The sequence below is a fragment of the Daphnia magna genome, linkage group LG5 (genome assembly GCF_020631705.1).
Source record: "Daphnia magna isolate NIES linkage group LG5, ASM2063170v1.1, whole genome shotgun sequence".
Classification (NCBI taxonomy): Eukaryota; Metazoa; Arthropoda; class Branchiopoda; order Diplostraca; family Daphniidae; genus Daphnia; species Daphnia magna.
In genome coordinates, this window is record NC_059186.1 from 10,055,997 (window position 1) to 10,081,112 (window position 25,116).

General features: G+C 41.1%; 2 protein-coding genes across 2 annotated transcripts; both read right to left on the reverse strand.

Annotated features, from left to right (window-relative positions):
- Positions 1-1,916: 1,916 nt before the first annotated feature.
- Positions 1,917-3,544, reverse strand: LOC116923745. Its single transcript, XM_032930270.2, has 2 exons — positions 3,414-3,544; positions 1,917-3,319 (listed from the first exon to the last, which is right to left on the reverse strand). Exons 1-2 carry the CDS (start codon positions 3,435-3,437, stop codon positions 2,186-2,188), a joined length of 1,158 nt encoding a protein of 385 aa, XP_032786161.2. The 5' UTR covers positions 3,438-3,544; the 3' UTR covers positions 1,917-2,185.
- A 1,180-nt stretch (positions 3,545-4,724) lies between these two features.
- LOC116923748 (delta and Notch-like epidermal growth factor-related receptor) lies at positions 4,725-24,350 on the reverse strand. The gene is made up of 14 exons (XM_045173403.1): positions 24,193-24,350; positions 21,093-21,534; positions 13,775-13,988; positions 13,173-13,598; positions 11,866-11,984; positions 11,677-11,729; positions 11,460-11,560; positions 9,194-9,421; positions 8,771-8,913; positions 8,458-8,577; positions 7,377-7,479; positions 7,023-7,207; positions 6,789-6,904; positions 4,725-6,252 (listed from the first exon to the last, which is right to left on the reverse strand). Exons 2-14 carry the CDS (start codon positions 21,333-21,335, stop codon positions 6,123-6,125), a joined length of 2,181 nt encoding a protein of 726 aa, XP_045029338.1. The 5' UTR covers positions 21,336-21,534; positions 24,193-24,350; the 3' UTR covers positions 4,725-6,122.
- Between the last annotated feature and the right edge of the window lie 766 nt (positions 24,351-25,116).

Genomic DNA, 25,116 nt, shown 5'->3' on the forward strand with positions numbered 1-25,116 from the left:
TCTTTGCGTTTGATCATTTGTCTTGAAAATAAAACAAAAATAATGCAACTTAAACGACCTACTTTTTTTTTTCGTGACTTATTGTGTCACCATTTCTACTGTACCACTTTGTTTTCGTGCATCAATATTGAAAAAATGTAGTGAAATTTGGCAACACTTATAAGTTTCGTTTCAAACATTTGCATTTTTTTCATTTTCTTTTGGCTAAAGCCAAGGGGTGCGGTAAGGTTGACGAAAAATATGTAAATAATGGGAGAGGAAGGGAACGAAATTTGTGAAACTTACTGTACCCTTCCCTTTGAAAATGTTTAGCAAAAAAGCCAGGACAAAAACAACTGGGACAAAGAACTACATTTTTATTTTACGCTTATCGAAAAGTCTGTAGTAGTCGGTTTTACTTTAAAAACAAATTAATGGCCATAAAATGAAGCATTAAAAAAATTGACAAAGAGAGATTAAATCTGTTCGTCCATTTTGTCTGCCCTAATTGCAGAACGCACTTTTTTTTTAGCACCAAGACGACAAATGTAAACGTTGATCATTATCATTTAATAGCCTCATAACGGATTTTTTTCCTTTAAAAAAAAAAACAGTGCCTTTTAACTTTTCTTTACTTATCCAGGTAACAGAGAAGTGATTTACGATTCACCCTTAAGACACTCACGCATAAATTGTCTAATTAGAATACTAGGACATTTCCTTTGGCGTAAAATGTGTATCAGACTTCATCCTAAACATCCCACAGTCAATTAAATTGAAAAAAAAAAAGAAATTCTACGACCAGCAATAACCTCACCGGCGTTGTTACGGTTTTGTAATTTCTTGCACGGTGGCATCCGCCGTAGGTCTTGATGACGTAATTGGATGCGCAGGCCGATTTCAAATAATACAGCCTCAGAAGAACATATGGATCGTTTTAATCGAAAGGGAGCTATCAATTTCATTCACGAAGACGTCTAGCGGTTGGCAATAGCACCGAATGAAGCCGCTAGCTAACACTTGTTCGAGTGAGCTATTTATTTCATTTCGTTCATCTAAAGAGGTTACACCTTCATACTATCACGCTTCAATTAAATACACGGAAGACGAAAAAAGAATGGGGTCTGAAGCAGTCACCCTATCCGCTATCTTATTGCCTGGTTAATTGGCACTATTGTGTACGCGTATGATCACTAACTGAAAAAAAAACGTTGAAAAAGCAAAATAACATGATACGATATAAGAACACAAATGTAATGAAGCATCCCTAAACACTGCCATTAACGTCCGGTTTGTAATCATCGATAGCACTCACGAGGAAAAGAGTTGAAATGCAGAGCACACGGTACGTAAAGTACATTGCCGAAATGGCGGCAGTAGGAAAAAAAAAAAAACAGTTCGTCATGTACGTTCTGCTGTGACACGCCATCTTTAATGGAACTAACAAATACATTTTCGTTTATTGCAATTAAATTGGATGAAGACGGGAAAGAACTGCAAAGTAATTCTAGTGGCAGTCCAACGCAAAAAAGCTTTCAGGAGGGAGAATCGGTATAAAGAAAACTTTAACGTTGCGAATAATATGTAAATGATTAGTATCACCAAAAAGGAACCATAAAAATGTATATTATTATACAAGTGTACAGCTTGCTATCTGAGTATGATGCAGGGCTCGGATCCCATCACAGTCTAATGTTTGTTTCAAAAAATGCTTACCCCTCCCTATACACTTTATCCACAGGTGAAGTGGTGCACGAATTCTTTGTACACAAAAAAAAAAAAATGCTTATCCCACCCCCCTTCCTGGCCAAACGTGTCCAGTCCCGTTTTTGAATACGTGTACCCACAGGTGTTTCAGTACAGTAATTCGTTGGGACTTTTGTTTACCCCCTTTTCATGAAAAATGGTGGACTTGGTAAGTCAATAAGGACAACATATTTCTTGACAAGTAAAATGTACTTTATTTGATGTATCCGTGAGAGCCATACAACACGCGAGTGCAAAACGTTACATTTAAATAATTCATAAATTACGGTGAAAATGTCGACTGGCTGAAATCCTGCTAACAACAACAAATTCGAAGTTAATAAATTAATACGTTTCTGGGGCGGTAAAAGCCAAGGTTATCCGTTTGTGAAACCTTAGTGTTTGTGAAGTGAATAATAAGCAACGCTTCAGGCATATTTGGAATTCTGAAGCTTGTCTTTCAAAATTTAAATATCTGTTTGAAAATCTCCTCGAAATTGGGAAAATTTACATATTGAAAGAATCCTAGATTGTCGTTTTTGTCGCCAACCGTTTGACGAAGCGATTGCCTTTGGTTAGGTGACTCTGTTGGTTGCAGATAGGCATCAACAAAATCGTTTCCGGAAGGCGGATGCGTCGAAGAATCGTAGCTCACCGGATCACTGAAAGTAGGATGATAATTTTGAACTGGAGCGGCAGTAGTGTAGCCAACAATTGGAGGAGATTGAATCGGAGATGATGGTGGAATGTTAATTGATGGACTACTTTCTACCGTTGTGGGGTAATTAACTGCTGCAGGCTGTGCTGAATCGCTAACCGATTCCGGTTGTCTGTGACTCGCTGGAATGGAATGCGTCAGTTGCGATGAGTAGGAAACTGGGGCTGAATAAGGCCGAGCCTCGTAATTTGATTCTGATGGACCATAATAGCCTTTGGGTATTTTATGATGAGCCTTGGGTGCTCCATATTGAAATTTCGGATGCTTCCGGAACTTCAATGGCCGTTTGGACACACCGTATTGCGATTTTGGTGGACCGTATTGATACTTTGGCCTTTTCGTGGCTTTCGATGGACCGTACTGATGTTTAATTCGCCTAAGTTTACCGTGCCATTTCGTGGGGCGATATTCGTGATTATGTACGTCACGCTCCTCAATTGATTCGCCTACCCTGTCCTCGGTATAATCTTCTTCCTTGCTCTTGATGTTCCAATTCCAGTTAAAGTCGTCTATCCTGTGCTCAGCTTCCTCTTCCACTATGGTTGTTTGTTCCGTGAGAAAACTCCAGTCAATGTCGTCCACTCGTTCCTCGACCACCTCATCTTCGTCACTGCTTTGTATACTGGAATCCCAGTGAACACCGTCCAGTCTTTCGTCAGCATCTTCATCCGCACTTGTTCCCACGTCATAGTCCCATTCCAAGTTATCCATCCTGGGCTCTGTTTCTATTCTCCTCTCCCCCGTGATGAAACTCCAGTCGAAACCATCGGATCTCCGGTCAACCATCACTTCCGGCGGATTACTTTCTATGGCTATGTTGTCATCTAATGCGTCGATGCGTAGTGCCAGCAAAGACAGCAAACTGGCAAACAGATACTGCAAAGGTAGTTGATCAAACATTAGTTATCATTTTGTATTTAAATGTTCTTGTTCTTTTTTTTTTGGTAATAATTTGAAATGTACGTTTTACCTTTGGAATTCCTTGACGTTTCATGTTGTCCGTTGAAGTTGAAGTCAAGAGCTTCTCTGATACGCTCCCAAGGTTTCCGATGGCATTTTATAACCCAGTTGAGAAAAAAGACACTTGGTTCTTCAACACCCTACCAACCTGCCCCATTGAGTCACGTGACTGGTTTTCCTGCTGGCGAACCACCAAGTGCTTTGCACTACTTGCTCTTCGGTTTGTTTTCATCTGTCCGGCCATTTAACCAATTTTTTTTAAGCTTATTAAACAATACGATCTTCTACGTTTTCGACCGATATTAACGTGTACGTTGTTTAACCAACTAAATATTCAAAACATCTCCGCAAATTTCTTTCCACCATAGGAATGCGAGGAATTTAGAAAGCTGGTTCAAAGAAGAATTTTTTTTTTGTAGGTTTCAAGTGTCATTATCAATGAAAAATGATCGGATACAGTTGGCACCGATGCTATCAGCGTTACGGTTGTTGAATACGGAAGGCATGGTTTTTATATATAAGTTATAGCGACATTTTTACGTTACAAACTACGACCTTTAACGGCAAATGTCTCTCTAACAAAACAAAAAGACAATCGAGCTTTCTTCTTTTGTTGTTGGCCTTTTTTTTCTTCTCTTTTGGTCGATACGGCTGTTGATTACGGGATACGCGTTACGAATAATACTTCGTTACACACTGTACGGTTTCAGGTGGTCTACCTGTGGAGAAAACGCAACTGTGCTATATTGCGCAACGGGTGGGCAAGATGACGTGAGGCTTTAAATGCGGGAGTTCCTCTTCGTAAAAGATCTAGCGATAGTTGATTGAATATCTTCTATGTTATTTTCTCTGCACAATCCGACATAATTGACCTACATATATTTCCGTAGTGGCCCAATTTAGTTTACTTCTCGAAAAACGGTTAACGGTTTTTAAATGCTAGGATATTTCCATTTGTTTAAACAAATCTCCTCAACATTCAGATTTCCTGTCTTATTCAACTTCCATTAATGTTTTTCTAGAACTATTTTTGGCTTTTGGGAAAATCATCACATCTGGCCAGCGAACGTGCGCCAGCCAGGATTTCTTATTCTTGTTCTGATGTAAGATTGAAGGCACTTTCATAACTCTACAGTCCCTCACTAGACTGCGCCAGCAAGTACTTGAAAAATGTTTGTTTTTTTTCCTTCCACCTTGTCAAGGATTTGCTTTCCACCGGTTCTAGTTTCAGCACGTATCAACGCTCATTAGCCGCATATCAGGTATCCTCCTCTTTGTTGAATCAAAAACAAGAAACAGTTGTGTGTTTCGATGGAATTAATGACAAGCCAATCAAGTTTGTATTTCACGCGCGCATTTTTTTGTACTGCTCCAAAAAGAGAAACAACGTCCCCATCAAAATGAAAACCAAAAATCGAAAGACGCCAATGTTTTGCGGACGTTGTTCTTTATAATGTTTCAAACTAAAGGGGGAGGACAAAATCTCGAGCAAATAAAATGGAGCGTTAAAAAGACATTCAATTGTCCCGACAAGCCTGAAATCTGAAATGACTGGATAAAAATTATGTTTGCGGGGAATTTCATTGGAGGGCTGTCGTTACTTTGGCATCGAACAGGAAGTCAAAAAGATGATTTAAAATGGAAGGGCTCAAATTGTTGAATCAGAATGTTTGTGTGATGGGATTCAAAGTATTCCGTCACGAGGGGATCATCATCACAAAGAGAAATACAAATATCTGTGAGTATGTTGTGAGCATGAGAGAGATGTACGATGAATAAATGGAATTATTTAAGAATCAAGAAAAATCCGGACAGTAAAAAGGAACAACCAATTTCGGAAGTAGAGGGAGAACAGATCGAATAAATCAGAAACAACAAATTGCGACGTAAAGGTAAAAACAAAACGGCTGATTCATTTACATATGGAGAAAACATAACGAAACCAAAAAAGACAAGAGGACTAACTGAATTCCGGCAATCAAGAAAATGTCTTTGTCCACTTTTTGTGCTCGTCGTCAGCTCGTAGACAATCATTCGGCAACAGAATAAGTTAGCTCAGACATTTCTTTTTTAGCAACAAGCAGAGAGGGAAAAGAATAGACAAGACACACCGGAGTATATAATGGAGAGGACGGAACATGGATCTACATGTGGAATAATTCATGAACACGCATAAACGAGGAGAAAGAAAAAAAAAAAAAAGAAATAGACATGGAAAACCCAAAGTCACACAGGGTAATGAATACAAAATAGGCAAGAATGGGAAAAGAGATAGGCAAGTCATGAAAGAAAAAGAAAAAAAAACCGTGAACGGAGATCAAAGTCCCTCCCTGCTTTTCTTCCTAACGCATCCGCAGGGTCGCTGGGAGGCAAAAGTGGTTGGTTGAACACGACAAAAAATTCAAGGGAATTGAGGGATATAAATATTTCCCCGAACTAAACAAGGAAAAAAGAAAACATACAACTAAAATGTCAGAGGCTATTTCGACGTCGAAGTGTGCTGTGTAAATATTAAGTCGAGTGAACCGAGTCAAATCAAATTACGACCTTAAAAGAAAAAAAAAAATGTTGGAAGATGTTGGTCTTCTCTATTCATTTTTTTTTTCATCGCTCCAGTCGTGCCATCATTTTTTTTTCTTTTATTATTATTATTGTAAATTATTTATATACGTAGGTCTTTTTCAATTATTTATTTTTCCCCGCCATCTTTTCGGTCTTTTCAGTCGAGGACGGCAGCGTCGCGGCGAGCGTCGCTCCAATACACTTGGCACTGAGTGGGATGGAGGCTTTCAAATTTGCGTTGCTGGAAGGTTTCCGTCTCCATGGCAACGGCCAACGGCACGTCCATCCTAATAATCCAAAATGAAGGCAAAATGGGAAAGAAAAAAAAAATCACATCCCATTTTTCTATAATGTCGTTGCAGCAAGGAAAATGCACGTAACATGAGCCAAGAAAAATATCGAACTGTTGACGCAGTGAATTCGTAATCATTTCAAAGTTTGCAGCTTTCTAGTTTGATTTGCCTGCGAGACAATATCACGTACAAAGGTGGTTACGTATAGAGTCAAAGAAAGGTGTTATTTCATCTTTGTTTGATCTCTCGCAAGTCTAGCGATTTTCTCGGAAATCTTAAGGCGCGAACGCAAGAGAATTGCCAAAGTCTAGTGATTTTCTTGGAAATCTTAGACGCTGGCGAATATCTATCACGAAAAATTTATTCAATCCAACGTGTACTTTCAACAAACTTTGGCTCACTCTTCAACGCAAAATACACTCGGTAGGACTTTCCACAATCAAAATCGAACCCCCCCCCCTCCACAAATAGAGATAAACGCATGCCCCATTTTAGATGATGTAAAACGGAAATCGTTCTTGATTATTTACCCTTGATCCTCTTTAACGGGCGACGATGAATTGCGATAATCTCGGCAGAGGAAAGGCAGCCGTGCTGCTGGCGACCATTTGGAAGGTTCGTGCGTCCGACAGTAGCAAGCCATAACCTGTCAATGTTACGAGATAATCAAATCGAGTGCGCAATAGAAAGCCGAATTTCATTTTCGCAATTGACAGACGTGGTGTCAACCGAGTCTATCCTTGTTCTCAATCAAATTAGCATACCGCGATAACGACGACAACGACGGCCGAGATGAGCGTGCCAACAGCCACGTAGACACTATGCGTGTGATCCAAATGGAGGGGCAACGGCGTCTTCAGTTCCAGTTCGCTGCTGCTGAGGCCGTAATGGCCGACTGAGCCACGGATCACTTCGTGATGTTCGGCTTTGTTACCGATCGTCACCAGATCTGCGTCAATTCAGTCAACATCATCATGCGTATCAAATAACCCCGCGCAGAAAGTACGCGTGATGGTAAACCCCCCAAAAAAAAAGAAGAGAGCGAAACGACAACAACAAATAAGAAAGACACTAAAAGTTGTAACGACGATCTTGCCTCTGGCGTAGAGTGCTCTTACCTTGACATCGATCGCCAGTTAGTCCAGGCTTGCAAGCGCAGAAGAAACTCCCGCTGCTGACCCAGCAGGTCCCGCCACGCAGGCAAGGGTTCGGATGACATGCCTTTTTTTTTTTTTTTTAGAAAAGAAAGACGAATTGAAAAGACTTCTTTCTTATATTGGCGTCTTATCGACCCATTTTCAAAGTTGGCGGAGTTGATTAGCTGTTTGCATTCTTTTGTACTTGAATTTTCTTTAGATTTGTCTTGCATTCCAATAGGCCAAAAAGAAATGCGATGGTAAATGCTTCGAAAAAAGAAGAAAGAAAAGAAAGATCTTTTGTTCTCCTTTTATTTTCTTGTTGAAATTAGATTTTCTTTGGCGCTATGTACGCACGTGTGTCTATACTCATGTACGGATTTCCCCACCGTCTTTTTCTTTTCTATGTTTTGTTAGAGCTGCTAGAGCCTCTGAGCTTATCACGCGTTCACAAAAAGGGTGACGTTCCAGCTTCTTTGCTTTTTGTGGGGGGGTTTGAAAAATCTCTTCGAGTGCAAAAGCGAACGGTGGGGACAAGAGGATAGAACTGACGGCAAGCAAAAAAAAAATAAATAAAAGAACATCAACGACGAGAGAGGGGAGGCTGAGATTGCAGCGCAGTCCTCCAATTGGATTTCTCGTGATCGAGTTTCCGTCAGTTTTGAACGAAGAGACGCGGACGAATTGTCAAACGGCGCAGCCAATCTAGTCAATAATCACGGGTGATAGCAATTCGATTTCCTTCTCTGACGAAGGCGAACTTTGCCCCTCCCCAGAAAAGTCATACGTCCGCACAATTTGACGATATGTTCCAGCCCAATCAGAAGTACTCCACACTTTGTTCTCTATACTCTGATCTTTGATTTCTTACTCGATAATTCGTACACCGGAACGTTCACGACACTTGGCACTGCGATCAAGAAATATGTCGTTCCCTTTTCTTGATCGCATTAGTGAATATTGAAATCGACGAGCTATGTGGCTTTGCTACTAGATGATACGAGTTGCATCCATCAATTCACGTAATATGCACAAAAAAAAAAGGGAAAAGAAAACCATTTACCGAGTTCATCTCGGCGCAAAGGGCTAGATCCAGGCCTGGAATACATTCGCAGCTGATATTGGTTCCGTGATCGATGCATTTTTGATTGAGTCCGCAAGGATTCGGTTCGCACAAATTCACCTGCATATCCCGAAGCGTAGGCGAGAGAGAGAGAGAGAAACAGATTGCGGAACAAACAATAAGCTCCGGTTAAGGGCAAATCAAATCAGAATCAGATTTGTCATTAGAACGAGAGTCGAATCGATCATGTGTGGGGAGGGGTGAAGACCTATGGTCTGATTGAATCTCTACATTGATCACGTATGAAACTAACCTGAGTTTCACAACGTGATCCAGCGTAACCAGACGGGCAAATGCACTGGAATTCGCCCACTCGGTCCAGGCACGTACCACCGTTGCCACACGGATTGGATTCGCATTCGTTATACTCGAAGTTGCATTCGGGTCCACCAAATCCTGTCACAGAAACGCAATATGTCATCAATCAGTCACAAGTTTGATTCAATATCACGAACAATGGGCAAACGAAAGACGATTACAACATCGATTTACAAATCGATTTGTTCAGAGCTTTGCAATAATCGCCAAAGATGATGGTGGACATTGTCATAACACCGCGTTATTAAATCAACGCATCATTTAGCGATTTGGGTCGAATAGTTTTAAAGGAAGAAATAAACAACCGAAGTTTGGAAGAAGTTAAGGATGAAAGAGTGAAAAAAAAAAGAGGATTCACCTGGTTGGCAGAAACATCGGTATCCGTGCGTCTGGTCGACGCAAATGCCGTGAACGCAGGGGGACGAATCGCATCCGGTCAATTCTTCCTCGCAGTGGAGACCAACAAAGCCAGACGGGCACGAGCAATGAGCACGGCCGTCGTGAGCGATCAAGCAGGAGCCCCCATTATGGCAAACCATCGAATCGCAGGCATTGAATTGCTCTTCGCAAAACTTGCCTTCGTAGCCTGAAAAAAACAAAACAAAATCAAATCAATCCAAAACAAATGTGTCAATTCAAATATAACGTCCAGTCGTTTTCTTTTGTTTCGAATTTCGCCCAGCTGTCCCTTATATTTATAATGCCACTGTCTGCTGGGAGGAAGACGTTGTCGTGCATTGCTGAATAGTCACGCACACAAAAGAAACGTCCATCTCGGGTGGTGATTACTAACCCAGTGGCAACAAAGGAATATAAAAAATGGAGGACGACGCAGTAAAAAGAATGCCCTTGTTGTGCGGATCTACAATAATAAAAACAAAATATGGACAGTTGTAGCCGACCAATGGCGGCCAAAGTATGTTGTGCCTGGACAGCGAAGAAAGAAGAAAAGAGATATAACAGACAGCACTATTGACGTCGGGAAGTTTTTCGGGATGCTGGAGAAATCCACGTACACAATGCAATCAATCATTAACAAATGTTATTCTTTTCAATTTTCTTTCTCTTTTTTTTTTTTTTAATCCCTATAGGCTTCTGGCGTTTTTTGTGCTTCCCGGCACATGCCGGATCGAATATAATACTAGGTCAATATTACGCTGTCGAATCTTTTACGACGATGGCTCGTCTGCTTGTTGATCCCATTCCAGTTGATGCGATTTCGGTCTGACTGATTCGGACCCCACGACCGGAAAACATTTATTTTTTTTTTTTTTTCTTCCTTTGTGGATCACGTGCGTCGCGTTCGTTCTACAAATTGTAAAGCCAATAAAGTTAGAAAAGATGCCTTCCCTTTTTGCTATCGTCTTGATTCGTGAACCGTATCAAAATGGTCTAAATTTTTTGGACGAAAGTAGTTACGATTTCTAACCGACGTAAAAGTTTTTTCCAATCATCTCTACTGATTCGTTCATTACACGAAATGGGCAAATCGATAACCCCCCCCCCAAAAAAAAAAAGAAAAAGAACCGCTTTTAGCTTGCACTCGACTAATCAAAAAAAACCTCTCATCATTCCTTCCACTACGATGCAGGCGGAATGGTTACTTCAAAGAGCGCAAAGAATCCCAGCGCACATCATGTATATACCGATCGATTTCGAACCATATCTTCTTCCTCCCTGATTCTCTCGCTTTCCCTCATCCCTCCCACCGAGACAAAAAAAAGGGGGCAGAAAGCTTTTTTTCCGCCTGTTTGGCTGCATTTCGTCTTCTTCCGGATCGCTGTAGTAGATGGAGTAGAACATCCGCCACCTCCATATTGTTCAAACTCGACCACAGTGCGTCCGAGAGATAGCGAAGAAAGCGCTAACGAACTTTCTCTCAACGTCGAAAGACTGGAAATGTAATTGATGCACGACTTATTGCAAACAGATGTACACTATATCCAGCAGCCAGTTCTTTCATTATATTATAGATGTCTATACAAAAGAGCCGAACGGAAGAGCTCGCAAACTCGCACACAAAGAATAGGGGGCAAAAAGGATTCGAGCTCGGTGGAACATCAATGGCAAACGCGCGGATTCAACTTTCCCCAACTTCGTGAAAGGTTTTTTTCATTGGCCTGCACGATCTGCCAGGGGAGTATACGTGTCTTCGTCTAGCGCACCCAATGACAAAGGGCGAAACGAAGGAACCTCAACCCGTCACCAACAGAATAACTCCTCGGCTTAATTGAAGCTGATCAACAACAACAACAACAAAAAAAGGTTATATATACAAGAGAAAGACAGGTGACGTTGCAACGGGACGTGATTATCAGAGTCCCCCCCTGGGAAAGGGCCTTTTTCGAAACCAGAGTCCCCGACACGGGGACTTGTTTGTTGACGAAAAAAAGATACTTATAATGACCTAATTAGCCTACACGCAAAGAGCCTTAACAAATAAGACGCTGTTAAGCTCCACTCGTTTTCGTCGATTGACTGGGGAGGGGTGGACCATGGATTATATTCTTTTTTAATCTCACGTCATTACCAAAGGAAAATAGGCTTTGTTAATATTATTATAAGAAGAAAAAAAAAAGAATACAAGTCATATTTTGTTTTTAGGAAGAAAAATAATAACGTACCAGGTAAGCAGAGACAGCGGAAAAGGTCATCTTTATTCTGCTGGACGCGGATGCAAACGCCTTCGTTCTGGCACGGATTGTACGCGCACAAATTCGATGGCCTGTAAATGTTCACCATTCGATTAAAAAATAAAGCCAAATTAATGTCTTTTAACTATATAACACCGGGAAAAGAAATTCTTGCATTGTGTCAAACAAAATCGTTAAGTCAACTGACCCGCAAAATTCGTTGACGTTGGCCGATTCGCAACAGGAGCACTGGAACGAAGCCTGTTGAACGAGTAGGACAAACACACTTTTAGAAAAGGACCGCCTGTAGACACGCACATGCGATCCGGTTACACGGAGACGGTAGAGCAAAGAACAAAATAGAAAAGTTTGACGGTGCATAAATGGATGAACTTGCCGTGGATGATGTGGCGTGACAGACGCCGTTGTTGGTACACTGATCCCGATCTCCACAGTTTGCCGTTTTGACGGAAACTTTCATCTTTAGACACTCGCCACCCCAGCGCACGGATCGCCCTATTTAAATAAATTAAAAGACAAGTTTTTGTGGAAATAAAGCGAACCAGCCGAGTTTCCATCAATTTTGAACGACACAAAAAACTATAAGCCTTGCTTTCACCCGTGTAACCGATAGGTAAACGCGCATCAATAAAACAACAAAGAGCGATGAACGGATTGGAGGGCGAAAACTGTCGGCGGATACCGGTGAGAGCCGCTTTTGCGCTCGCATCCGCATTTATGTTTTCTATTATCGATCGGAGAAGAGCGTGCGGGCTATTCTCGTACCGGATCAAACCCTCCTACGGTGGTGTGCAGCATATCGGAAATAACTCGAGAACTGCTTGGGAAGCACGAAGAAAGGGAGACGAAGAAAGGAGGACACACACAAAAAATAGAAAAAAAAGTGGGGGGGGGATCTACTTTTGCGCTAATCGATTCGATCCGTCACTGCGATTGTGTCAAATCCTATAAGATAGTACATCCGTACACACATCAGCTCTCTCTTTTTCTTTTTTTGTTGAATATTATCTAAATAAAAGAAACAGATGGAAAATGGGCTGTGTGTTACCCACCAAACGAAAACAAAATAAAAATTTAAGCCTTCACACATCCGCCGGTGTATGCCGATATCCGCGTTAGCAACAAACGAACGCGTTAGGAAATGCAACACAAATGTTGTGCTTGCCAATCTACACGTGACTGCAAAGAATCTTGCATCATGCATCATCTATCGTAATCTAATTTTCTTTTTTCTTTCTCGTCAATAATAATAAAAAAAAAACACACTTTGAATAGCTCATCGTCTGACAAAAGAAATTTAATAAGTGGCACACCCACGAGATGTGCGACATCCGCCGAGTGGCTGACAATCCATTTTTACCCGATGACGATGTCTGCATACACTTTTATCAAAGTTTCAATCTAAAGCAGCATTTCTCAAGGAATAAATAAATAAATAAAAAGGGACACCCAAGTAATAAACACAAGGATGGAGGGCAATTCCTGTAAGCCACACTATAGTCGACCTAAAGTTTGCCCAACTATTGAATTAGAAGAACTTCATTAATGGGTCAGGCTTGTAATGTGTTGCGCAAGCTGGAAATCCAGCCAATTCTTACAGTGAAACTTTGAAAGACTTATCGGAACGAATAGGCGACTGATTAGAGCTCAATCTTTAAGTATAGAATGGCTTACGGTTGTTACCTAAGAAAAAGTTGTCGGCGATCGATAACAGGCCAGGTGGTAAAGTAATGACACCCGTGTGCGATTCAGGGTCTTGGCTTTTGACTTGTCCGATGCGTTGGCTGTTGGCAATGTCGCACGATTCGAACGCTTCACCGTTCACTTTGTACAGCGTCACGATATTGCTGACTGTCGGCATGGCCGGGCTGCTGCTGCCGTTGACCGACATTTTCTTGCCTTGATTATTTTCCGCTTGAGTCATCAAACGGACCCGTTCAGCTACCACATTACTCTTCTGGATGGGCAACTGCGTCGGAGCAGCGACGGCCGCGTTTGTCGGCCCAGCGACAGCCTGTCTCGGGTAACGTTTCAACACGACCGATTCTTTGCTGCTTATGGCGTCGGGCGTGGTCATCTCGTCGGTAGCAATGGGCGTGGCAGTGGATGCTTCAACAGACACAAAAGAAGATGAGAGATAAAACACCACATTACTTTCCTCTGTTATCCCCCCCTATTGATTACCGTGTTTTGTAAACACACACACAGATTCTTTTCTAATAGAAATGAAAGCAAAGAAACAAAATGCGTGGAAGGTAAGACTGGCCAAGGCCAGCAATCAATACCAGTTGTTGGGGTCGCTGTAGTGGTGGCTGCTCGGGGTGAATCGGTTGTGGGCAACATCTTCGTGACGGGTGGATCGTCTCGTTCACCGGCCGAAGAGGAGAAATCCAAATCGAAGGTGAGCCGCAACGAGTCGCCCGGCTGGAGGATAACATTGGCGTGCAACGACGAATTGATGAGTGAACAAGCTGATGGATTAGCGCACCGAGGAGGTTTCTTTTAAATGGCAACATGGGAAAAAATTTAAAAAAAAACATTATGGTTACTCATCCTTTGCTTTTTTTTTTCAAGGTATTGGAACACCACCGGGCAAAGTAATGCACAAAACATAAAAGAAAAGAAAAAATTAGTTTTGTTTTGGTAGGTAGGGAGCAGAAAAAACAAACAAAAACAGTTCTATCTATTATATTATCTCTTATTTCTTTACACAGATACCACGGAATCGATTCGCCCATTTCCTTTAGTTTTTTTATTTGCCTATTTTCTTTTTTTTCTTTGTTCACGCTTCTTTCGGCCCGTTTTTCGATGGACCGAGGGAATCGGAGATTGTTTGCTTCCACAATGTAACAGAGTCTTGTTTTCCTTATTTTCCTCTTCCATTTTCCTTACGGACCAATAGAAAGATCGGCTGGCACTCTGCTTTGCCGGACATTCACGCACCGCTTACTGTGTTATTTATGTAACACCGTCAGAAAAACAAAAGCAATCGAAGATGTAGCCACGCATACATTTATGAGTCGTTTTCAAGGCGTTTTTTTTCAAATGGATGACAGACAGACAGACAGAGAGAGCATCGAAAAATGAAATGCACTTTTTAACGGCTGCTTTAGCTTTTGCTTAACTCGTTCCGCTTGAACGATATCAATTATAAGCGGCTATTTTTCGTCAAAAGAGAAAAAGATCAAAGCCACAAAGAAACGTCTTTGTTCTCTTTAATGTTAAATAGCCCCCGAGAATTTTTCTACGACATTTCTTTTAGCCGCAAGTTGGTAATCACGCGAACGAACCCCGATCCTCAACGAGAAAACCCAACCATCGGAATAGCAGAAAGAAAATTCAAGTTTTAAGAAAAAAAAAACAAATTAAATGATTTTTCCAGATGGTAACATTTCGTTCGAAATAGGCTCGTTATGGAACCAATTAAAAGCTAACTTTCAAGACGTTAGCTTCAGCACGTTTCTTTTATAGAACTTCCTTTTATTTTTTAATTCGAGACGAAAGGTCCTTTTTTTTTTGTCTCATCATTTTACGGTCTTCATTTACTGTCGTTAATTGGCGAGAGCGAAACGGTTGGAAAGCTAGAAAATTCGCTTGTTCGGCTTAACTTCCTCATTATCTTTCTTCCTTTTGAGATTTTCAAGTGAGTGCACAGGAAAAGGACGTGTCGGCCTGTACTGATAATGGTCGGAACGTGATTCGATACAACAACCCCCCAGCGCACAGTGTGAACTATCAAAAAATAGGCCGAGGTGATTTGAAGTTCCGTGGGCTGCAGAGAACACAACATCCATGTAAAAGCCTACGGACATTACATATAAAGTAAATGAAATGCCAAAAACAAAACAAAACAAGAAATAAAAAATCGTGACGTGGTCAAACAAACAAGTTAGCCTTTAGTGACATGTTTACAAAGCTCTGCGATATCAAAAATATCGCCCCCCCAAAAAAAAGGGGGAAGGAAATTTAAAAAAATATATAGATATATATATTTCGTAACCGAGCTATTGAATGGAAAGCCTGGCGGGCGATGGCCATCAAGTGTATAGCCGGACTTGATTGAAAAGCCAGCAAGTCGTTTCGACAAGCTTGAAAGCGCTTGTTGGTTATATAGTTCGGCTCACAACCGATCCAATGGGTTGTGGGTGGAGTTAGTCTACCCCTCTATTTTGAAGCGAAGGCACGAAAAAAAAAAAGATATGCGGACGCAGCGGTGCGTGCCGTGCACTAGCCGACGCCTGTCGGGTTAGCCGTTAGAAGCTCAATGTCGAGCTCAGCGGATTTCTTTTTTTTTTTTTTCCCCCTCTTCCACAAAAGCCAGGCCGTTCGTTTCATTTTCGATTTAGGCCAAGTGTGTTTTGTTGTAAATGTTACACATACTCAGGAAAAGGGGGAGCCGAAAGAAGAAAAAAGGCGGACTACGGCCCTCTCCGGAAACGCCAGTGAAACTGCTCAGCTAAATCGTGCAGAGCAAAGCGCAATATATGGGACGAGCAAACGCAGCAATAAATGATGATATACAGCAAAAATGATCGCTGTAATATTTAAAACAATCTATTTGAGCGCAATGGTAATTAAAAGGATATTGCATGTAAGCAAAAGAAAAGAAAGCCTTTTAGATCTGATGTACGTAATAGCACAGAATGGTTACATGTGTACACAGCACTGGCAGACGCAATCACCTCGTTTACGCTCCGTTAAACAAGACGGAACAAGAAAGGAAAAAAAAAATAGAATAGAAAGACATTGAGACATTGAGCCTATCCTTCTTCATTGTAATCGGTCGTCGTGGTGGTTATATATATACACACACAGCATCACGTATTTAGAACCATGATCCAGCCACTGGATTTTTCTTTTTAAAGGGAAAGAGATCGCCGGAATGGCAAATGAGCCGGAAAGAGCCCCCATCAGTCGTTAGTTGATGTGATGGGGGATAGTATATCTCATCTCATTCTTTTATGTTTACCCCACCCCAGAGTCAATTTTAGCCAATCTTTTTTTTTTATTATTTCATTGAATGGGCCTTTTTTTGTTTACTCCAAACAAACGAAAAATGGCGAATTGGTTTTCGAAAAAACAAAACAAACACAATAGATTTTTCTTTTATTTCTTCTTGTCACACACATAGCGTTGATATCGACATAATCCTACTACCGTGTCTGCTCTATATCTCGCGCTCTGTTTGGCTTAATGCGAGGCTGTGTATATACCTCTGTGTTAAGCTTTTGAATCGATACACATGTCCGAAGCTAAGCATAGAGGAAAAATGGACTGCAACGTATCATTTTACAGGTTGCATAACCTTTCCTGGTCTCTTATCTTCTTTTGAAAAATTATTGGTGTCCATTACTGAGAGACACCCTACTCGAATAATATCTTTTTGTACAATATAATCGAGACTGGCGTGTTCTTTGGTTTGTTCCGTGTCCGCGCATTATAGACGCATGGATGTTTTTCATGCGCAATAGCTACGGGAAGAATCAACTCTCGCAAATATTATAGCCTCTATATACGAAAGGAATTCAATATCCTTTGGTTATTCTTGTTTGTTATGGAGCTCTTCTTTTGTATATATATATATACGTACAGTACGTCTAGATAAAAATGGTTTTCTGCCCGTTGCCAGCCTGTGTTTAAATAATCTCTCGGTATAGAGCGAGAAAACAATAAAAGGGGGGAACTTTTTTTTTCGGGATCAATAGGAACAACAGACGAGATGTTATTTCCAATCGAGCTGTCGAATTCTCTCAACAAACAAGAAAGAAAACGGGAGAAGAAAGCAAAGTTGCGGCTACACGCCGTGGAAATATTTAATATTCCATTTCCGAATGGAACGCATGTAACTTGTTTTTCTTTTTAGATAGCCTTCGAATCGGATCAGTCCAATAAATAAGTGGCAAAACAAATCTTTTTTTTTTCTCCCCTCTTGTTTTCTTTCACTTTTGGGGCATTTTTTTTTTTCCTTCTCCTGTTGGGAACTTTTTCGTACTTTTTTTTTCTTTTTCTTTACATCCGCTTTTCTTTTCATGTATAATCCACGGCCATCCCGCTGGAATTGCGAATGGACTCGTAGACGAAAAAACGACACGCAAATACAGTGAAATGGATGGGGCATAGAAAGAGGGAAACATTTTTATCTGGCCGTGTCGGATGAAAGAGCCAAAAACTTGTCACGTTTTGCTCTGATTTATAGATTCAAATAAAATGGACGATTTTTTCTTTTTTTCTTACTCTCAGTGGAAGCGTATACCATTCAGCCATTGTAAGTCGAGTCAGTCTTTATTACGGAAGGTCGGCGTCTAGCCGGAAGAGATGACGAATCATCACAACAACAAAAAAAGAGAAAAACCTACGATGGCAGTTTAGATGCCGACTTTGCCGAAGAAAACTAGTCATTGCTCGCCATGATCCATCACGACCCAACAAAAAAACAAAAAAAAAACATATACTACTCGTACACTACGTGGCCCAGGGAGAAACTGAGTTGTTGGACTACATCCAACGAGTGAGACACAATATGGTTGAAAACCACGTCCCTGTATGTGTGTGTGTGTCTTGTAGATTTTTATTGTGTGGAGTCGTGTGTGACGTGACATTAACGAGCTCGGCCAACATCCAATTAGATCCTCATCCAAAATGCTATACATTCTGCCCCATGATGGAACAAAAACCCAACGATCTTTGTTGTTCTTCCGCGCAACGTTATATTGCCTTTTCATGTAGCGAAACTCTCGGTCTTCCGGCCTCCTTTTTAATCACGCAGATACACGCACAATATTGCTAAGTGCTAAAACGAGTTTTTGCGAGCCACTTGGGATGAATTTCGTGGTGTATATAAAAGACAGCAATCAGACAGAAAATGTTTTTATTTCGCAACCACAAGCCGAAAAATATAATGTCTACAGTTTGGCGCACGTAAGGATCAATGTTTCCCTTTCATGCTCTCACAGCCTGTCGCCATGATAAAATATCGACCACGCCCAAACAGCTCCGCACGGCCTCTTCCCCTCTTCAAGCTTTTCTGCCGCTATTTCTCGCACGAAACAAAAATAAAAGCCTGTCTTTTGACAAATAGTTATTCTGTCACATATATAAGGGGTGAAGCATCACTCTACTCGATTTAGCATCAGGAAAAGACTTTTTTTCTTTTTGGCCATCGCGTGCGCCTGTTGCTATTCGCCAGTTTGTCACAGCCAGACACGTCATGCAATCGATAGCTTTAACAGCCGTGCGATCAACAAGAACCTTCATCCTTGGCGATCCCCCGTCTTGACACATCTGTACGTTACGGGAGAGAACACGTCCAACTTATTTTGCCATCGTTGTGTGTGTATACACAAAGTGTGCGTGATGACTGGCTAGAAAAAAAGGGGAACATACCAAAAGGAGAGAATAATAAGAATTGGAATACTCTAGAGCTTTTGCCTACCGGTCAATCAATCAGTCCCATTCACTCTGTGTGCGTCTGCGAAACTGCATTTTGGTGGGGTTTTTTTTCTTTTTCTTTCCGGTTTTCTTTTAGACACACCCATGCGGATGACAAAAGCATCCATTTAGATGTGTGAATGTCTTCTATATTGCGGAAGTATATTTCAACGTGGACGAGAGAGAGAGAGTTGCACGCAACTTGGATGTAACAAAATCCAATCCAATCATCGGGTATAAAAGAAAAATAGAGCTGGGATATGCTGCTAGCGAAGAATATAAGAAGGATTTCATTCGATCTACACGTCTGCATCTATCTCTAGCGTATATCATAGGACATAAAAGCTTCGATTTTTTTTTTTTTCAAATCTCCCTGTTCACGTCTTTGCTGATCAAATAAAGACTGGAAAAAAAAAGGGAGTTTTGATAGCAACGTCTATTGGGCTAGTATAAAAGAAGATTACACTATCGTCGAGAAATCTTGTTTTAAATCAATTGTAGCTATCCTGTTCGTACGGGGTATTTCTTTAAAGAACGTGTGCAGTGGAATGGGTCTGCACCAAGGGCAATCAAAAAATTTTGTTTACCTTTCTTTGTCTACACATTTCATCAAAAGAAAAGAGTACCAGGTATAGTTTGTATACCCTGCCTTCATTCCTTGTTTTCTTACTTTTTCTACACGAGTTGCCTTTGACAATGACGTCACACACAGAGTGATGAAAAGAAAGATTTGCCAATGGGCTAGTGAAAAAAAAAAAAAAAAAGTTTGCAAAGTTAATCCGCACTGAAATGACAGTAAGAAAATTCGTCTTTCTCCTCTTCAATGTGGTGGAGAAAGAAAGAAAAAAAAAAGTTTTTTCATCCCAGACGAAAAGGATGAAAAGTACCAAAGTTGATAATCTCACAAGGATTTTCAAGTTGTAATAGCCGAGACGGCGGAATTTCGGGATGAAGCTGGACCATTATATGTATAAGGTGGATGACGGTAGATGTATAGAGACGTTCTGCTTATATAGCCGGATCGATTAGATACGGAAGAATTGCGATGAGCGGCTTAAAAAGGCACGAAGAAAAAGAACAATAATGGGAATTTCAAAAAAAAAAAGATGCTGGAAAAATCGCGAAGCCAAAAAAAATTCCAGCGGCTTACGGTATCCAGCAAGCCTCGCTTTTTTCTCTCTCTCTTTGGGCGTGGGACGTCACAAAAATGACGCGAGTTCACAGACAAAACGAGAACCTTTCAACTCTTGTACTTTTCCATGATTTATTTCGTGTCTTAAAACTTTCAAACTATGGCAGCTCGTAAGGATTTGGCCCTTCTCAATATCCAATGAAAGAAAGAAGAGATGCAAGAGTATATAGATAAATGATTTCCGAGTGTTCTACGTGTCTTCTTTGCTGCCCCAGACGCCAGTCGAAAATCAGTTGCTGTATAATATGAACAAGGAACTCATCAATCTATCAAAGTCACCAACGGAGCGAGACAAACAGCACAAAAAGCAACTTTGCAGTTGGCGCTATATATAATTTTTTGTTGTTGCTCGCTCTCCTTGATGTGATGATGAATATGTAGCAGTCCGACTTATAGCCATCTCTGGCAACACCCCTGCACTGAAACAAAACGCCCTTTCGAGGCTGCGAAAGGAAAACAATAAACAACTACTAAAAACAAACGAAGAGAAATGGAACGATGAACGCCATTCTCTCGCTTCACCTTTACTTCTCTTTCTAGACTGAATAAATGATTGATTCCTAACATTGGAACGACAAACAATCAATCAAAACATATAAACGCGAGAGTCGTGATTCTCCTGTCTGCTAAATATCAGACTAGTTTGGCCGGAGAGACTTGCTACCTCATCATCAGATAGATTTCCAGCACTCTCTCCCATTTCTCTCTTTTTTTATTATGTCTAACGCAAAAAAGGGGGGGGGGACAAATGGAACAGGAGACCGGAAGACATCCAGGAAGGAAATGAAATCGAGAAAGTAAAAAAAAAAAAAAGGGAGGCAGTGCAGTATGCGTAGACCGATGACGAAAGAAGGAGAATCAATTTCATTACGTAGATACACAACAATAGAAAAGAGAGTAAAGACAAACAAAACGAAAAAAAAAAAAACCAAAACGAAACAGGTAAACAAGGAAAAAGAAAACCAAAGAAGAGAAAAACTTACCACTTTGGGAAAGAAGATATCAACAACACCGGGGATCGGCTTCCAGATGGTTGCTCCTCTGGCAATGGATGCATTACAGTGACCCGTGAAGATGCTCAGAGGCCGGATGTTGAAGAGCCCTGACGCCGTTGCTCCAACCACTCCAGCGACTGCATCCGGCGTCGTAAGACCACCGCCATTCGAAGAAGCTGACGCCGTCAAAACAATGGCCAACACAGCCAACAAAAGATGAGTTGCCGCCATTTTTTTTGTTTTCTTTTTCTTTTAGACGGGGGTGGAAAGAAATAACGACGATGATGTCGTTGTCGTTTAATGAATTCCAGTCGTAGTTTGTGTAGTTGCTGGTATTATACGTAGAAGTGCGTATAGTTTCCAACCTTCCACTTTTCAATTAGGTCGATCCCGAAGCCGCTTTCCTTTTTTCCACCAGGACGGGCAGCACCTGGAAACATCACGTATGGCAAAACAATAAGACAATAAAGAGTCTCATCTATCTGGTTTCAATCATCCCTCTAATGCAGGAGATAAGCTTTTATAGACTCTTACGTGATCTAACATCTTTAGTGCCCACTTGAGCAAACAGCAAGATAGTGGCTCACACTCATTTCGCAGTAAACAACTGATATTTGAGTTTATTTTAAAATAATGAAGATGCTGGTGCTTCACAGTTTTATTGGTTGAAAAAAGATCCTTAAAAAGCTCGTATTCATCACAGCCATCATCAGCGAAATATAATGATGTCTCAACGCATTAAGGGATGAAGACGTATCTCAATGATATCCATAAATAACGTGCCGAGAAAGGAGGAAGAAGAAGAAAAAAAAGAGTCCTTATTATGCGGATTACCCTGTGCAATAAAAAACAAAAAATTTTTTTCCAGCTTTTTCTTGATATTACAAGAGGCTCGATATCTTTATGGGGCCTAAGTCAAGCGGGTGTTCTCAAACTGGCGTAACTGGACAACATGAATAATGAAACAAAGCATTTTCTCAACAACCGATAGGAAAACGAGGCACGCGTACATATACGACGGCTGCGTGAACGTGCAAAGTACCGTCCCGACGGGATTAGCTCATCAGCATATTTCGGTGCCTGGTGGATTGACGTCACAATTGACATTGCAGCGCAACAAACAGAAAGAACGTGGAGTGATTCAATATTCAACTATTCGCTCCGGCCCTTGCGGCAACACATATACTATGTGTCTGTATGGGCGTATATATCAAGAATAGGTTATGCTATTCACTTGTTTCACCGTGGGCTATGCAGAATACACTTTAGTTCTGTCTAATATCCCCCCCCCACACCACCCAAAAATTTAGCTTGCCCATTTTATTTTCGTTCTGCTTTGCCATTTCAAATGCACGCGTCCATGAGACTCGGTAAAGAAGTCTGAAAGCTTTTTGGAATTACCCATCCACTTGTCCTTTCAGCCCTGCTGTGCAATTTTCATCGGTCCTTTTAAATTATACGGAGAGAGGCTGTAAGTAAGAAAGGTAGGTAAATAATGGGATTCAAAAGCGAACCGAGGTAATAACCTGTTATACGTATACTTCGTCTCGCCAATAATCCATGGCAAAGCTTTTTCCCTAACATAACAATGATAATAAGAAGGACAGTTTGCTTCTTTCTTTCCTTATAGTTTATGTTAGAACGTTTCACAAAAGATATTCGTGGAATCGTCAAGTCTTTTTCCGAGTAGTTGTTTTTATACGGATATGGTATATATATATAGAGGAATAATGAAAGAAGCTAGTGATGCGACGGGGAGTCGTTATCTAAGGCTAATCACCCGAAACGCACTTGATGCCCCGTCGTTTGTTCTGTTCTCTCTTATTCTCGTCATGGTTTGCTTGATTTGCAAGTCTATTCTCCAACCTTGCTTTTCATATTTTGATTTACGATTCTCTGTATATCATTCGTCTTCTGATATTCTTATTTTACCGGACAATTCTGCAGTCAGAAGTCAGAGGAAAGGCACTTGACAAGAAGCCAAAGCATCTGATTCAGCGATGTATATATTAGTGCATCGTATGATAACAAGGCGTCTCCTAACTACGGCTGCATAACGAGCTGTTGACGATATAGCCCAATCAGCGTTGAAATCCGAACAGTGCCATCAATCCATCGACCCAAAACAAACACAATCACAAGTGGAGGATCGTGTTGATGGTAAAAGGCAACGTCCTCTTGCGCAAGAAAGCTTTCTATCCCTCGTTATTTCTACGGGGATTATAGGGACGAATTGAAAATGTCAATTGTGCGACAAAATGCGTTGCTATTTGGACGCTCTCCTAAACAGGGAGGAAGCGGTTCTAGATTTCCGTGTGTTTCCCGACATATTAGAATCAATGCAAATGTAGTCTGTATAGAGCCCCAACGATCGACTTGTTACATTCTCGACGACCTCTCAAAAGCTTTCATCCCTCCCTGGAGGCAAATGCCCATCCGCTCCGGCAGCTGGACTCCATCAATCCCGCAGTAGAGGACGCAGCCATGGAGTTCCAAATACTACTTAACGGCCAGCCAGGGCCTCTGTGTGTATATACGTTTCTCACCGTTCACTTGAAAGACCTGCTTTACATATAAGTAGGCCTATATTATGAAGGAAAATCTTAGAGGCTGAGAGCATCGTGAATGTTGTATTATACGATCCTCTATTTCGCGATTTGGCCAAGTAAAAATTCTGGAGAATTAGCGGAGTGCACACAGAAGGATCTGTATACGTGGAATACGTTGTGGGTGAACAAATACACATGCAGTAGCTAAACTTGGTTTCGGTACTCGGCGCACTTTTGATTTTCTAGAACAAGATGCAGCAAAACTTTGATGCGGCGTGTATATGTAAACACTCACGCCGACCGTGTTTTGGTATAGCGTCGGGGAAAACTACTTATAGTAAACCAGCGACGTGGTTCAGAATAAAAATTGCGCTTCATTTGAATATCTAGGATAAAGACATTCTCAGTGAAATCCTAAACAAATAGAGATATGCCTTAAATCTTCTATCAGTAGTCGGAACATGTTGTTTCGTGATTTAAAGGGTAATTCAAGTGTGTAGCGATTGTCAGCCATCCAGAAGAATAACGTTGTCACTTACCGAATAATGAATGGCTGTATAATTCAAGTAGAAATAGGACTTCTGATAGAGTTGAAAGAGAAAAGCAACAAACTCGGATGTTTAAGACAATTTGATGAGAAAATAACAATAAACAGCTGAACGATGAAAAGCGTCGTGACCAACTGAGTGGTTGGAAGATTCGGCTTGGCGCCGATATACACTCTTTCTGCGTTGCCACCCCCTTTCGGATATGTAGCAACAACACGCCTGCGTATGTGTCGTTCCTTATTCTCTCCTTCTTCACCGTGTTTATATACACACTACACTTGTATACACACACACACACACACACACACTGTGTGTCTACTCTATAGAGAAACGGAGGGGGGATATATGCGTATACATAAAGTATATACTTTTGACTCCCGTTCTGTGTAAAGGGCGACAGGGAAAAGGAGGATATAGGCAGTGCTTCATCTACGGCAACATTGTATAACGTTTCGTCCGTCTCCTCCCTTTGGCCGTACAAGCCGACAGAGCTCGTGCGGATCAACAAACACATCATTCAACACTAAGAGACGTCATCAGATCACAACTGTCTGACCGATTTATATGCACTACCTATAGGGGAGGGGGGTAGGGTTAATGTTCCACTTTGATACTCTGTATATGTTGTATGCGTTCAATTAGTAGATATCTACGCTATCAATTTTCAGCATGTTTTCGTGGGCACAGTGATTGATGAGTGCGGGTCACGCAGTTCTCTGTTATTCTTGGGGTAATATAATCAACCCCACCCACCGTCGAAGAAAAGAAGACATATAGACATATAGACAAACAACAACAACAACAACTCTTCTTTCCACACAAAGAGAAATTAAACAAAAGAGTTTTCTCTCTTTTCTCTGTCCCGCTCTCCAAGCCGTTAATGAAGGGAGATTCTTGACGACTTGGTGCATCGCT

Excerpts from the sequence above, each read along its gene's own strand:
- LOC116923745 (XM_032930270.2), bottom strand. The coding sequence starts at position 3,437 with ATGAAACGTCAAGGAATTCCAAAG. Across the intron at positions 3,320-3,413 it reads AACGTCAAGGAATTCCAAAG|TATCTGTTTGCCAGTTTGCT; the intron begins GTAAAACGTACA and ends CTACCTTTGCAG.
- LOC116923748 (XM_045173403.1), bottom strand. The coding sequence starts at position 21,335 with ATGGCGGCAACTCATCTTTTGTTGGCTGTGTTGGCCATTGTTTTGACG. Across the intron at positions 13,989-21,092 it reads ATATCTTCTTTCCCAAAGTG|AAACCTCCTCGGTGCGCTAA; the intron begins GTAAGTTTTTCT and ends GCCATTTAAAAG. Across the intron at positions 11,985-13,172 it reads CGCCGACAACTTTTTCTTAG|GGCGATCCGTGCGCTGGGGT; the intron begins GTAACAACCGTA and ends TTATTTAAATAG.